This window comes from Bos mutus, chromosome 14, assembly GCF_027580195.1.
Source record: "Bos mutus isolate GX-2022 chromosome 14, NWIPB_WYAK_1.1, whole genome shotgun sequence".
In the NCBI taxonomy this organism is placed as follows: domain Eukaryota; kingdom Metazoa; phylum Chordata; class Mammalia; order Artiodactyla; family Bovidae; genus Bos; species Bos mutus.
Window position 1 is genome coordinate 44,545,286 of NC_091630.1, and position 13,008 is coordinate 44,558,293.

A 13,008-nucleotide genomic window follows, 5' to 3' on the forward strand; every position below is an offset into this window, starting at 1 on the left:
ACTCAGTGGAAAAGTGCCCCCGCCACCTTTGTCTGATCTTACAGGAAAGAACAAGTAGTAAAGGGTTAAGGCTTTGCTGATGCAGTGCTTCCAAAATATATTTGAAGAAGGGTTAAGCTGTGTTTGTCTGTTTTCCAGTTTAGCTTGCTGTCAGAAGTGGTGGAAATACTTCCGCCATTTATTTCACTCTATGGTGGTGGGTTGTGATTGAGTCAGAATAGATAGTACTTGAATTTTGCAAGTTTATCTTTGAAAGGCTAGCAGATTTTATTATAGGGCAGGATAACTATACTCTTGTGGCTTCATTAATTATGGTACCTAGACATAATTAGGCTTGAGCTAAGTATAGCAGATAAAATGGAAAATAATTCTGGGGACAAAAAAGAGTTGAGATTCTGAGAAACTGAGAGAGCATAAGAGAGGGCATCCACTGAGTCTCAGGCCCAACACATGGAACTAAAGCCTCATCAGTGATGGCTTCCTCGGGGGGTTTTAGGAATATGTTCTAACCCTCTTGATCTTGTCTGCATACCCTATCAACAGGGATCATATATAATACCCTCTGTAATTCATAAATAATAATTCTGATGAATTTGATTTATTCGATTTTAATTCATACACTTTATTTTTTAGAGCAGTTTTAAGTATACAGAAAAAATTGAGCAGGAAGTACAGAGTTTCTGAATACCTCCTCTGCCCACATCCACACCCAATTCCCCTTGTTATTAACATCTTGCAGTAATGGGTACATTTGATACAATTGAGGAACCCATGTGGATATGTTAGTATTAACTAAAAGTCTGTACTATATGGTTCACTCTTTGTACAGTTCAGTGGGTTATGACAAGAGCATGATGTCGTGCCCCCTCCCCCATTAGAGGATTATCCAGAATAGTTTCAGCCCCTAAATATTCCTTGTGATCCACTTGTTCATCCCTTACCTGCTTTCACTGTGAACCCTTGGAAACTGCTGATCTGTAGTTTGGTCAGTCCATTCATTTTTAAGTGACTGCCCAGCTGTTCCTAACATCCTTCATTCTTTTATTTATGAAATGATCCTTCAATAAATACTATGTGTCAAGCAGTGTTCTGTGCCTTGGGAATATAGTGTTGCTGTTATTTAGTCCTTAAGCCGTGCCCGACTCTCTGTCCTCCACTGTCTCCTGGAGTTTGTTCAAACTCATGTCCATTGAATTGGTGATGCTACCCAACCATCTTCATCCTCTGCTGCCCCCTTCTCTTGCCCTCAGTCTTTCCCAGCATCAGGGTCTTTTCCAATGAGCCGGCTCTTCCCATCAGTTGGCCAAAATATTGGTGCTTCAGCCTCAGCAATAATGTTTCCAGTGAATATTCAGGGTTGACTGGTGTGATCTCCTTATAGTCCACAGGACTCTTAAGAGTCTTCTCCAGCACCACAGTTTAAAGCATCAATTTGACACTCAAATTTCTTTATGGTCCAACTCTCACATCTGTGCACGACTACTGAAAAACCATAGCTTTGACTATACAGACCTCTGTCAGCAAAGTGATATCTCTGCCTTATAATACACTGTCTAGGTTTGTCATAGCTTTCCTTCCAAGGGGCAACCATCTTTTAATTCCATGGCTGCAGTCACAGTCCACAATGGTTTTGGAGCCCAAGAAAAGAAAATCTGTCACTGCTTCCACTTTTTCTCCTGTTTGCCATGAAGTGATGGGACCTGATGTCAGGATCTTGGTCTTTTAATGGTGAGTTTCAGGCCAGCTTTTTCACTTTCCTTTTTCACCCTTATCAAGAGGTTCTTAATTCCTCTTCACTTTCTGCCATTAGAGTGGTATCATCTGCATATCTGAGGTTGTTGATATTTCTCCTGGCAGTCTGGATTCCAGCTTGTGATTCATCCAGCTTGGCATTTTGTATGATATACTCTGCATATAAGTTAAATAAAAAGGGTGACATGATGGTATACAGCCTTGTCATACTCCTTTCCCAATTTTGAACTAGTCCATTGTTCATGTCTGGTTCTTACTGTTGCTTTTTGACCTGCTTACAAGTTTCTCAGGAGACAGATAAAGTCATGTACTCACATCTCTTAAAGAATTTTCTGCAGTTTGTTATGGTCCACACAGTCAAAGCCTTTAGTGTAGTCAATGAAGCAGAAATAGATTTTTTCTGAAACTCCTTTGCTTTCTCCATGATCCACTGAAAGTTGGCAGTTTGATTTTGTGGTTCCTCTGCCTCTTTGAAAACCAGGTTGTACAATTTGGAAGTTCTCTGTTCAAACACTGCTGAAGCCTAGCTCGAAGCCATTTCTTCTAAGGAATTCTTGATCACAGAAGTAGATATAATGGTCATCTGAATTAAATTCACCCATTCCTGTCCATTTTAGTTCACTGATTCCTAAGATGTCAGTGCTCAATCTTTGCCATCTACTGCTTGACCATGTCCAATTTTCCTTGATTCATGGACCTACCTACCATTCCAGGTTCCTATGCGATATTGCTCTTCACAGCATCAGACTTTACTTTCACCACCAGACACATCCTCAGCTGAATGTCATTTCCATTTTGGCCCAGCCGATTCATTCTTACTGAAGCTATTAGTAATTGCCCTCCACTCTTCCCCTGTAACATATTGGACACTTTCCAACCTGGAGGCTTATCATCTGGTGTCTTATCTTCTTGCATTTTCCTCCTGTCCGTGGCATTCTCCAGGCAAGAATACTAGAGTAGGTTGTCATTCCCTCCTCCAGTAGACCACATGGTGTCAGAACTCTTCACTATGACCCATCCATCTTGGGTGGCTCTGCACAGCATGGCTCATAGCTTCATTGAGTTACGCAAGCCCCTTCCCCATGACAAGGCTGTGATCCATGAAGGGGTGGGAATATAGTAGAGGACCAAAATTAAGAAAAAAAATCCCTAAAATAAAAATCTCCATGACACTTAACATTATAGTACAGCAAGCCTCCAAGCTCAGCTAGGTCCTAAGTAGGAGTGAAGGGGGCCCCTGCCTGAGAACACAGGGTGCAAGCAGGGAGTTAGAGAAGGTCATTGGAGAATGGGGCCTCCGGCATTTAGCCCCAGATCCTCAGGTCAAACCCTGTCCTCCCTGGCTAGGACACAATGCCATTTCCCAACATTTCCTCTCCTGCTCTCTCTGAAATAAGTGCTGTCACCTGTTTTAAACTCTTCTTAAGCTTTTACTACTAGTTACCATAGCCCTGCCTAGCACTAATAGAAGAAAATAGGAAGTTTATAAAATTATAAGAAGTAGGTGCACAGGGTCATCATCTAAATACCAATTGGACAAGATCTTCTCCTTCGGAAGTGGATGACCCAGTCTCAGCCTCCAAGCCCCTCTTCTTGGGCAGGCAGATGTCAGTCTCCGTGAGTCTTGCCATAGGGAGGCCCATTCTCACTCCTGCTTCCTTCCTCCCAGCCCTAGTCCTCTAGAAAGAGCAGAGGTTTCAGTGGGTAAGGAATTGGGCCAGGGAGAAGGTGGTAGACTGAAAGAGACCCCTTTCCTCCTCTGCAGCTCCACTTCTCTCCTCCTCTTTTGTTTCACACAAGAAACGTGCTTAAAGAGCAACTAAATGGACTTCTTGGAACCATCCTTGGAACCATTCCCCCAGCAGACCCAGAGGGGAGCCCACGGTGTTGGTCTGCTCCCAACTACACATTCAGCAAATCACACTGGTAGCATGACCTGGCCGTGCTGGGAGCATGTCTTCAATACACGACAGAAATCAGCCAGTGCTGGCACTTCCCTGTGGTTAAGACTCCTCACTTCCAGTGCAGGGGGCTCAAGTTTAATCTCAGGTCTAGGAGCTAAGATCCCACATGGTGTGTAGCATGGCCAAAAAACAAAAAAATATTTCTAAAGCAGTCAGTCGATGCTACAGATCAGAGTTTTACTATTTTTTTTGTTCCCCAGAGAGCTTCTTTACTAGCACACCACTGGGCAGATCTTTCTTACTCAAATCCTTATATTGACTCTACCAGAGAAATGAAATATATGGGCTCTATACTAATTTGCATGATCCAGTTCTGTTCTCCATGGTTGGGGGACAGAAAAGAAGAACCGCACCCCCAGCCAAAGTCAATAGGGGATTTGATCCTGTACGTTTTGAACAGTAAGCTTTGCTTTAAGCTGCGCGTAACTTCCATGTACATTCGTCAACCTTGCAAGAAAGATCAAGGCAACTCACAGGTGTTCATCCGCCTTTTTTATCATTGACGTCTCACAGCGAAATGAGTGCAGAACTTCCTGTGGCAGGTGTGGGGCCAGGGTCACTTTGAGCATTTCTTCCCCTCCCCGCCTGCCCCATAGACCATTTTTGCAGGTCCTGTATAATTACCAGGGCACCACCCTTGCTGCGGAGAAGGCAATGGCACCCCACTCCAGTACTCTTGCCTGGAAAATCCCATGGATGGAGGACCCTGGTGGGCCGCAGTCCATGGGGTCGCTAAGAGTCGGAGACGACTGAGCGACTTCACTTTCACTTTTCACTTTTATGCCTTGGAGAAGGAAATGGCAACCCACTCCAGTGTTCTTGCCTGGAGAATCCCAGGACAGGGGAGCCTGGTGGGCTGCCGTCTGTGGGGTCGCAGAGAGTCGGACACGACTGAAGCGACTTAACCGCAGCAGCAGCACACTTGCTGACCAACCCTCTGTGCTTCCGCAGGACCGCCCACGCGAGAGCCAAAGCCGACGCAGCAGACCAGGCCGCGCTGGCCGCCCGCCAGGAGTGTGACATCGCGAGAGCTGTGGCCCGAGAGCTGTCGCCGGACTTCTACCAGCCAGGTGGGACCTGCGATGCTGTTGGTCGGGGGGATGGGAGCAGGTAGGACCTGCAATGGGTGGGGAGCAGGTAGGACCTGCTGAGATAGGAGGGGGTGGGGGGCTAGGAACGTGGCCTCTGGTTTCCTTTCGCCTGCTTTTCTTTATAATCTGAAGATCTGTGCCCCCTGAATTTCAGCAGGACTACAGTAAAATTGGGAGCTTAGAGTAACACATGTCTGAAGTCTTGAGTGTTCGTGCTGGAGTTCTGGCTTGTTCTTCCCGAGTGCGTCTCCCTCGCCTTCTGCTCTCCCACCCAGAGCAGCAAACTTCCAACTGATAGCATAAGCAAGATGAGAATCTAAAATGAGCATCCAAGAAATGGTGTTATGTGTCGGGGTCCATCACAGGTGCTAAAACAAATGCCTCAAAATCAGGCACCTGTAACAATCACATTAGCAAAGGAAAAACTAGAAGTACTGGGCTCATGTTTTTAATACAGCTCAAAGGAATGTTGGGATGTAAAGAAACGCACCACTTAAAGACAGTTGCCTCTGCACAGACTAAGAGGAGAATGTATGTCATGATAGAAAAATGAAAGGGACAACCACGCACACACAAAATCAACCCAGGTCATCTGCCTCTCAAACGTTGTACCGTAGCAGTAAGCAGATATTTACAGCAGGTTTAAATATTTAACTCACTCCTTAGAGCTTTCCTAGTAAACTGTTACCATCCCTTTCTTTAATACAGGATGTTATAGGATTATGTTTAATATGTGTTATAGGAAAAGGTGGCAATTGCCATTTTATTGATTCTGCATTGTTGTAGAAACAACTTCCTGTTGATTGAAGGGATCAACAGGTTTCCAGGCAAAGAGACTAAAAGAAATGTTCTTAATTTCTAAGTATCGAAATTTATGTTTTCTTGGTGAAGAGTTTTTCCCCATTGGTTTCTGTTAATCAAGCTGGATAACTAGCACCCTGCACAACACGTGTGTCCAATACCTGTTTGGTTCCAGTGAGGGTGATAAAATACTGGAACCCACAGGGCATCCGTGTGACTACGTGAACAAGGTAAGTCATGGTGTACAGAAGAGCAAGCTTCCATGTAAAAGCTAGAAAATTGACTGTAATATAGCATGGGAGAATGAGAAAAAAAGGACAGGATTTTTTTTTTTTCTGTGAAGGGTGAAGACAGTAAAAGGCCATGTTAGCAAGACTCAGTTTTTATGAGAGCGCTTTGGGACAGGGCTGGGTTCGGGTGCAGAGTGATTGAGTTACTATAGAGTGACTAGTTCTGTATAGCTCAAGGGAGAAAACCAGGGGCAATGGATGTTTTCTTTCATATGCGTCCTTTGTGTTGTGTTTTATTTTATTTGTGTCCCATCTCTGGGTCGACTGAAATCATTTAATGCATACTTGTTTTATTAGGAAAGGGAAATTTTCCATTTTGGGGGTAGGAATAAACGCTTCTCTGGAAGTTCCCACATCCCTGGGCCTAAGGACCTTGGGAACTACTTGTTGTAGGGTGTGAGAGCTGAAGAGGGGGTTCAGCCACCCAGGAGGGACCCTCTTGTCCCTTTGCAGTAGTGATGCTCTTGGCAGCAGCTGGGCAGTGGGGAGACAAAGCAGCTTCATGACGCAGCCCTAGCCTTGAGCTGCGGTGGAAGCAAACAAACTCATTATTGTCTGCAGATGGTAATTGCTCAGTTCTGTTGTTCACTCCGCTGGGGATGGGGTCCCTGAGATTGCCAGTTGGTGTTAACAGGAGGTAAATGATAGGGGAGGTCATCTCAGTTTTTCAGACTAAAAGGTTTTTTAAAGCCTTTTGTGATGGGAAAGCATTTGAGGAGGGGGGAAAATGTGGGAAAATGCCATTCCACCCTTTCGTAGCTAAAACATCACACAAGCCAGTTGTCCCTCAGTAATAAATACATCAGAGTAGCATGAGATGACAAGGGGTCTATTTGAGACAGGAGCTAAGGGGGGACGGCAGCGATCCCCTTTGACCCACAGCCAGCACTACCTTCAGCAACTGTATAGAAAGCCTTTTCTGTACTGAGTATTATTGATCTTCTCAAGGGAGCATAACTCATGCTTTCCACTGTGTATTCTTCACAGGGTGATCAAATCAGATAGACATTTCTGAAAGGGCTTTCAAGTACTTTTTCTGAGTCAGACTGCGGGTTTCATTTACATATCCCAGATACAAATGTTTCCTTTGTTGGGAATGAATGTGTCGTGCATAGAAGTCATTAACCCTTGGAAAAAAGGGTATCTGTCATAGCTAATATTTTGAACTTTTATGGTGAGTTACCTCTTTGCAGGAGTCGGCAGTATTTTCAGAAGTTTCCAGTCTTAATTCAATCTTATACTTTTTAGCTCAAATCTGTATTATTCTACAGTTCAATTAAAAACGACGGAAAAGGGACTTCCCTGGTGGTCCAGTGGTTAAGACTCTGTGCTCCCAATGCAGGGGGCCTGGGTTCAATCCTGGTCAAGGAACTAGATCCCACATCCCGCGACTAAGACCAGGCACAGGCAAATAAATGCATAGTAAAAACGGTGGCCATGTGGGATAGCTTAATCATTCAAAGGGCAGGGTTAGAACAGTACAAGGCATTCGAATAGATGTATCTGACCGTGTATGTAGGTAATTGCATTCGTGTGTGTAGTTGAATTCATGTATGTAGATAATTGCATTCACACACAGAAACCTAAATTGCCATGAGTAAGAGTGACGCAGTGAGTCATACCCCCAGAACTTAGAAGTAAGATTGCCCTCTGAGAATTAAATGGACATGAACTTGGGCGAACTCCGGGAGGTGGTTGAGGGACAGGGAGGCCTGGCGTGCTGCTGTCGATGGGGTAGCAAAGAGTCGGACACGACTTAGCAACTGAGTGTTAAAATAAGCCCAAGAGACAGCACAGGAATGTATAAAATGATCATACGTGATAGGTAGTATGTCTGTAGTTCAGCAAGATTTCCTTGTGACCTGATTTAGTGTATTAGAACTTACTAAGACTTGGTCACCCAAAGTAGTATTAAAAAAAAAAAAAGAGTCACAGAGGCAAAAATAGGCAGTGTCCATTCGAACACTATCCAGAGGAGAGCGAAGCTGCAGCCAGAACCTTGGAGTATTGTAGTTGCACTGGCAGGGACGTTTTGTTATGGGGAAGGATGCAGGGAGAGGTAGCCAGCGTGTATGGCTTTATTGGCAAGATCATCCAAGTGAGGAAATGGATGCAACAGGCGCGCTCAGCCTGATGCCATTGGATACTTGATTCATCTCATGCCTCTGTCTCGATTCCGCCGTCACCAGTAACCTTCTAATTTTGGTGAAGCTTCTCGTGGAGGTCTGCCAGTGGGGAGAGTGTGCCCTGGTGGCATCAGTGCTGGTCCCGGCCTTTGTGACATTTACCTCGCTCATTGTGAACTGATGAATTGCTCTTCTGGTGTCACATGTCAGTCTTGTGAGCTTCGGCGATGGGAGTCGGCCCTGAGGGGTGGCACGGCTTCAAAGGGCTGATGAAATGGGCTTTCTGAGCCAGGAAAGCCGAGACAGGACTTGGGATGGTCAACGGAGGAGGTGGTGGGGAGCTGGACATGGCGAACGGTAATTGGGAAACTCTGTGTATGGCTCTTTTCCTCCCACTGTTTCAGTTTCCTTTCCATCAAGATGCCTTATTTTGTTTTTTATTTCAAGTGATGTTTATCAGTTGTGGGGGTGACTGGTCATGGATGGAAAAAGCAAATGTGACTACATTATGTAGACTATACTTATATAGCGTATATTATATATACATAGTATAGGTGACTATAGTATGTAGAGCCCTCTTGGGAGGTGACCCAAGCAACAGCCTCACAAGCTTCATCTTCCTGGGTTTAAGCATGTCTATTAGTTGACTTGGGCTGCTACAACAAAATACCATGGACATGGTGGCTTACACAACAGACATTTATTTTTCTTAGTTCTGGAAGCTGTAATTGCAAGATCTGGATGCTAACACGATTGGGTTCAGGTGATTCTTCCCGGCTGGCAGACAGCCTTTCCACAGTCCATGAACCTGGAGGATGAGAACTCTGGTGTCTCTTCCAGTTTTTATAAGAACATTAAGCCCATGAGACTCATGAGAGTTTCCCCTCATGAGCTAAACTATCTCCCCAAGGCCCCACCACCAAGTAACATCACACTGGGGGTTAGGGCCTCAACATCTGAATTTGTGAGGGCAAGGAGACATAAGCGTTCAAGGTACAAGAGCATGTATGTTACACACATGTGCATAGAATGTGTTGATTACTTCAAGTGAAGTCTTTTGGTATAGGTTATTTTGAGACAGTGTCAACTAAGCTCACACTTCTGGTATGAATTAGAAGTCCCAAGAATTGTCTATGCTTTGGAATAGGAAATGGTAACCCATTCCATGTTCTTTTGCCTGTGGAATCCCACGGACAGAGGAGCCTAGCAGGCTACGATCCATGGGGTCACAAAGAGTCAGACACACTAACACACATTATTAATAAGTACTTTTTGTTAAGAAAAAAAAAAAAAGTTTCCTGGAATAGATAACTTCTAAACTCACTTTACAGACCCAAATTTTGGAATAACTTTTTTTCATAGAGAAAGGGAAATGGAATAATCTACTAGTTGATGAGAAATTAGTAATTCATGGGACTTCAGATTATTACCACCTGTGTATCCCACTGTATCCCATTCGACACACATGTGTACTGAGAGCCTGCCACGTGCACCGCCCTGGCTGAGTGTCCTACGACTTGCAGACCGGAGTGCTGCGGTTCTGTTCTCAGAAGTTGCAGGACAGTACTGGATGGGGCCCTGAAGTCCTTTGGAAAGTGTCATTCTGTCCACGTAGCGATCTGCCATCAGTTGTATACTTTTTTTAAAACCTTTCAATCTGGTCTTCTTTTAGTGACTGACAGTCCCCATCAAAAATACCAAAATTCCATGTAATGACTTCTGATGTTGCTACGAAGCGTGTGCACTGCCCTGGGGGGCCTTCGTGGTGCCCCCCACCATTTCACCGAGGCTCACATATGAAGAACTAGCTGAACGCCCCCGCTGTTTTCCATCTGCAGTATCTGTTCAGAGGCTTCATGCCAACTGTAACTCATAACCTCTCCGCGTGGGGGCCTGACATGTGCTCAACAACAATGTGTTGTTGTTTTGTGTTGTGTGGCACGTCAGTTAGCAGGTGACCTGACTTCTTCCCAGAAACATCCCTTAAGGACTCAGAAATACTGTCTGTAAAAACAGACCAAAATGCTGACTGCGGCAACTCTCAGCACTTGTCATCATTTCCTCCCTGGCGATATTCTGACCCATCTTTGTAGTGAGCCGCTGCATCTCATCAGCTCTGTGGTGCTGGCATCGCGGCATGGGCACATTACCACACAGAACAAGCACAGGCACACCATGCGCCCCCCAAGAAAACTGTCCAGGAAAAACTTCTGCCCTCCACAGTATGTTAGATATTTTGTTTTAAAAGCACTTAATCTTACTCTGGAAAATCTAAGTCTACACCCTCATTGAGCTGGCCCGCCCCAGTTGACTATGCCATGTTGGAACCATTTCCAGCTGGATGCAGGTGAGGAAGGCTGGAGTTAGGTTGGCTCTGGTCAGCATACTTCTTGCCATACTGTTCAAATTTATTTTTGTGTGTGTGAAATCAGTCTTTTATTTCAAGGTCTCTCACCCTGGTGTCTTTTTTTCTCTTTTATTTTTAATTTTATATTATAGTTGATTAACAATGTATTAGTTTCAAGTGCACACCTAAGTGATTCAGTTAGACATATACATATGTCTAGTACTCTTGCCTGGAAAATCCCATGGACGCAGGAGCCTGGTAGGCTGCAGTCCATGGGGTCGCTGAGAGTCGGACACGACTGAGCGACTTCACTTTCACTCTTTCATGCATTGGAGAAGGAAATGGCAACCCACTCCAGTGTTCTTGCCTTGAGAATCCCAGGGATGGGGGAGCCTGGTGGGCTGCCGTCTATGGGGTCGCACAGAGTTGGACACGACTGAAGAGACTTAGCAGCAGCAGTGGCATTCTTTTTCAGATTCTTTTTCCATGGAGGTTATTACAGAATATTGAGCAGAGTTCCCTGTGCTCTACAGGAATTCCTTGTTGGTTATCTATTTTAAATATAGCAGTGTGTACATGTCCATCCCAAACTTGCCATGCTTTTAAATGCCAGCTCTGAATACATTAGAGTTACCTGGAACATTTATTAAACCTCAAGATTTCTAGGCTTCAATTAATACTTACTAAATTCTCTGGGAATCGCACCCCACATGCCTCTGCTAGGCAGCTCATGGGGAACACTGCTTTGAAGTACGTTTATTCCCTCATTCAGCCAATTTTTAATGGGTAATAAAGCTGGGAGGTTGTGTGTGTGTGTGTGTGTGTGTGTTTTTAATCTGAAAGATGGTGCTAGTAAATTCTCTGAGCTCAACAGATTCTGAGTATCATCAGAAGCCCTGTAGATAAAACTGAATACGCCTGAAAACCATGTCTGAGAAGATGGGCACAAGTGAAAAATGCCTTTCTGAAAACATTTAAGATTAGAAGCAATGCACGAGAGGCCTACAGATCTAAAGGAGTTGGCTACACTGGTATTTAAGAGTTAATAAACATAGTAAATATGTTCAGTGGAATCCAGAATATAGCTTTGTAAGGCCATTAATACAGAATCCTCCAGGGGCCAGATCAGTCTCAGCTTGGCCTATTCACAATGGCATAAATTAAGAGGTAGGGGGAGATCTATTTACTCTTTACAAAGAGCATTTGAAACTAGGCTTTGTATTCAGGTATTATAGGTCTTTGTTCTTTTTCCAGATAACTAAAGCATATCACTTTTTTTTAAAAAATTCTTTTTCTGGGACCCACTATCACTGAATTGACTGAGTTTCCTCTCAAATAAACCACCTCTTGCCGCTGTTAGCATTTCAGCAGTCTCATCCTTTGCTGGCAGCTGTCACGTTGCTGGGACCTGTCAAAGCAGTTCCCATTTCAGCTTCTCATCTGCTTTCCGCAGTAGACACAGGTAAGACCAGTGGTTACCCAGATAAACCCTAAACTCTTAAGCATCGCAGTTCCAGTCTCACATTTTCAAATTGAAGCACCCGGGCTTTATGACATCTTTATTTCCTGTGGTTCAGTGACTCTCTCCTTCCAACTTTAAGAATGTATAACTAGCCACGTCTGCCAGAATCTATTTTGTTCCTGTTCTTTTTGGTGTGTGTATTTAAGTCAGACATTAGCTTTTCATATGCCTCAATCTTAAGATAGAAAGGTCTGCAAAAATAACTTTTGCACTTACCCCTTGGATTGAAGACATTGAAAGTACTTTGTGTTTCAGAGTTAGGTGACTTTAAGGGGAAAATCCATTGGCTTTAAGAGTCTTGCCTATTAATTACCTTTGCACGGAACACTTACTACCATGCCTAGGTGGGTATTTCAGTCATGCTCTAAAATTGGATGGAAGTGAAGCACAGGTGAAACCAAAGTCTGATGAAATGTGGCATTGAAGGGTGGGAGGAAATATGCCATCAGCATACTGCGGAGGGGGTGTTGTATAAAAATGAGTCTGCAGTAGATGAGGGACTTCTCTGTGAAAAACCAGGATAAATTCTCTTCATGGGTTTTTGAAAGTCAGGGCGAACCTGTTGAAAAACCTGTCCTTCCAGGGCTGCTGCTAATGCTGCTTTCTCTTGGTGGTAATGGTCTAGTCAGAGCCCCAAGGAAGGAGCTGGAAAGAAAAACGGCACCTTTTGAATAATTGCAGTTGCCTCTTTTTCTTCAGGCTTCCCTGATAGCTCAGCTGGTAGAGAATCCATCTGCAGTGCAGAAGACCCTGGTTCAATTCCTGGGTCGGGAAGAGTCACCTGGAGAGGGGATAGGATAGCCAAGCAAGATAACTTTCTCTGTGCCAAGAATTCATGCTGCCATATTTAGTGGATTTAAAAGAATATTGCCAATTCTTGTAAAGAGGGTGTTTAACCTTAAGTTTAGAAAGGAAATCTCGATTGTTGGCATATGATCTTGACCTGTTTGGGAAGTTTGACCTCTGAGTGGTGGCTTTATCTTCTGCAGGATGGACTGTGAGATAGAACTCTTATGCTTTTGTCCCTTAGTGCAACCTATAAATGTGGGCCCTTGGGAATTCTCACTTCTGGGCTTAATATATTACATGTTGCATGATATTTTATCTTAAGGATC

At 44.2% G+C, this 13,008-nt stretch overlaps 1 protein-coding gene across 6 annotated transcripts in view; it reads left to right on the top strand.

Annotated features, from left to right (window-relative positions):
* The window catches only part of JPH1 (junctophilin 1), a 103,245-nt gene that overhangs the window by 67,647 nt on the left and 22,590 nt on the right, over nucleotides 1–13,008 (top strand). For 5 of the 6 annotated variants that reach the window (XM_070382228.1, XM_070382226.1, XM_070382227.1 and 2 more), the window contains exon 3: nucleotides 4,668–4,786. In XM_070382228.1, the coding sequence (XP_070238329.1) occupies nucleotides 4,668–4,786 (119 nt within the window). Of the gene's footprint in view, nucleotides 1–4,667; nucleotides 4,787–13,008 lie in introns of those variants that run through there. The other variant, XR_011466760.1, reaches the window with a different exon arrangement.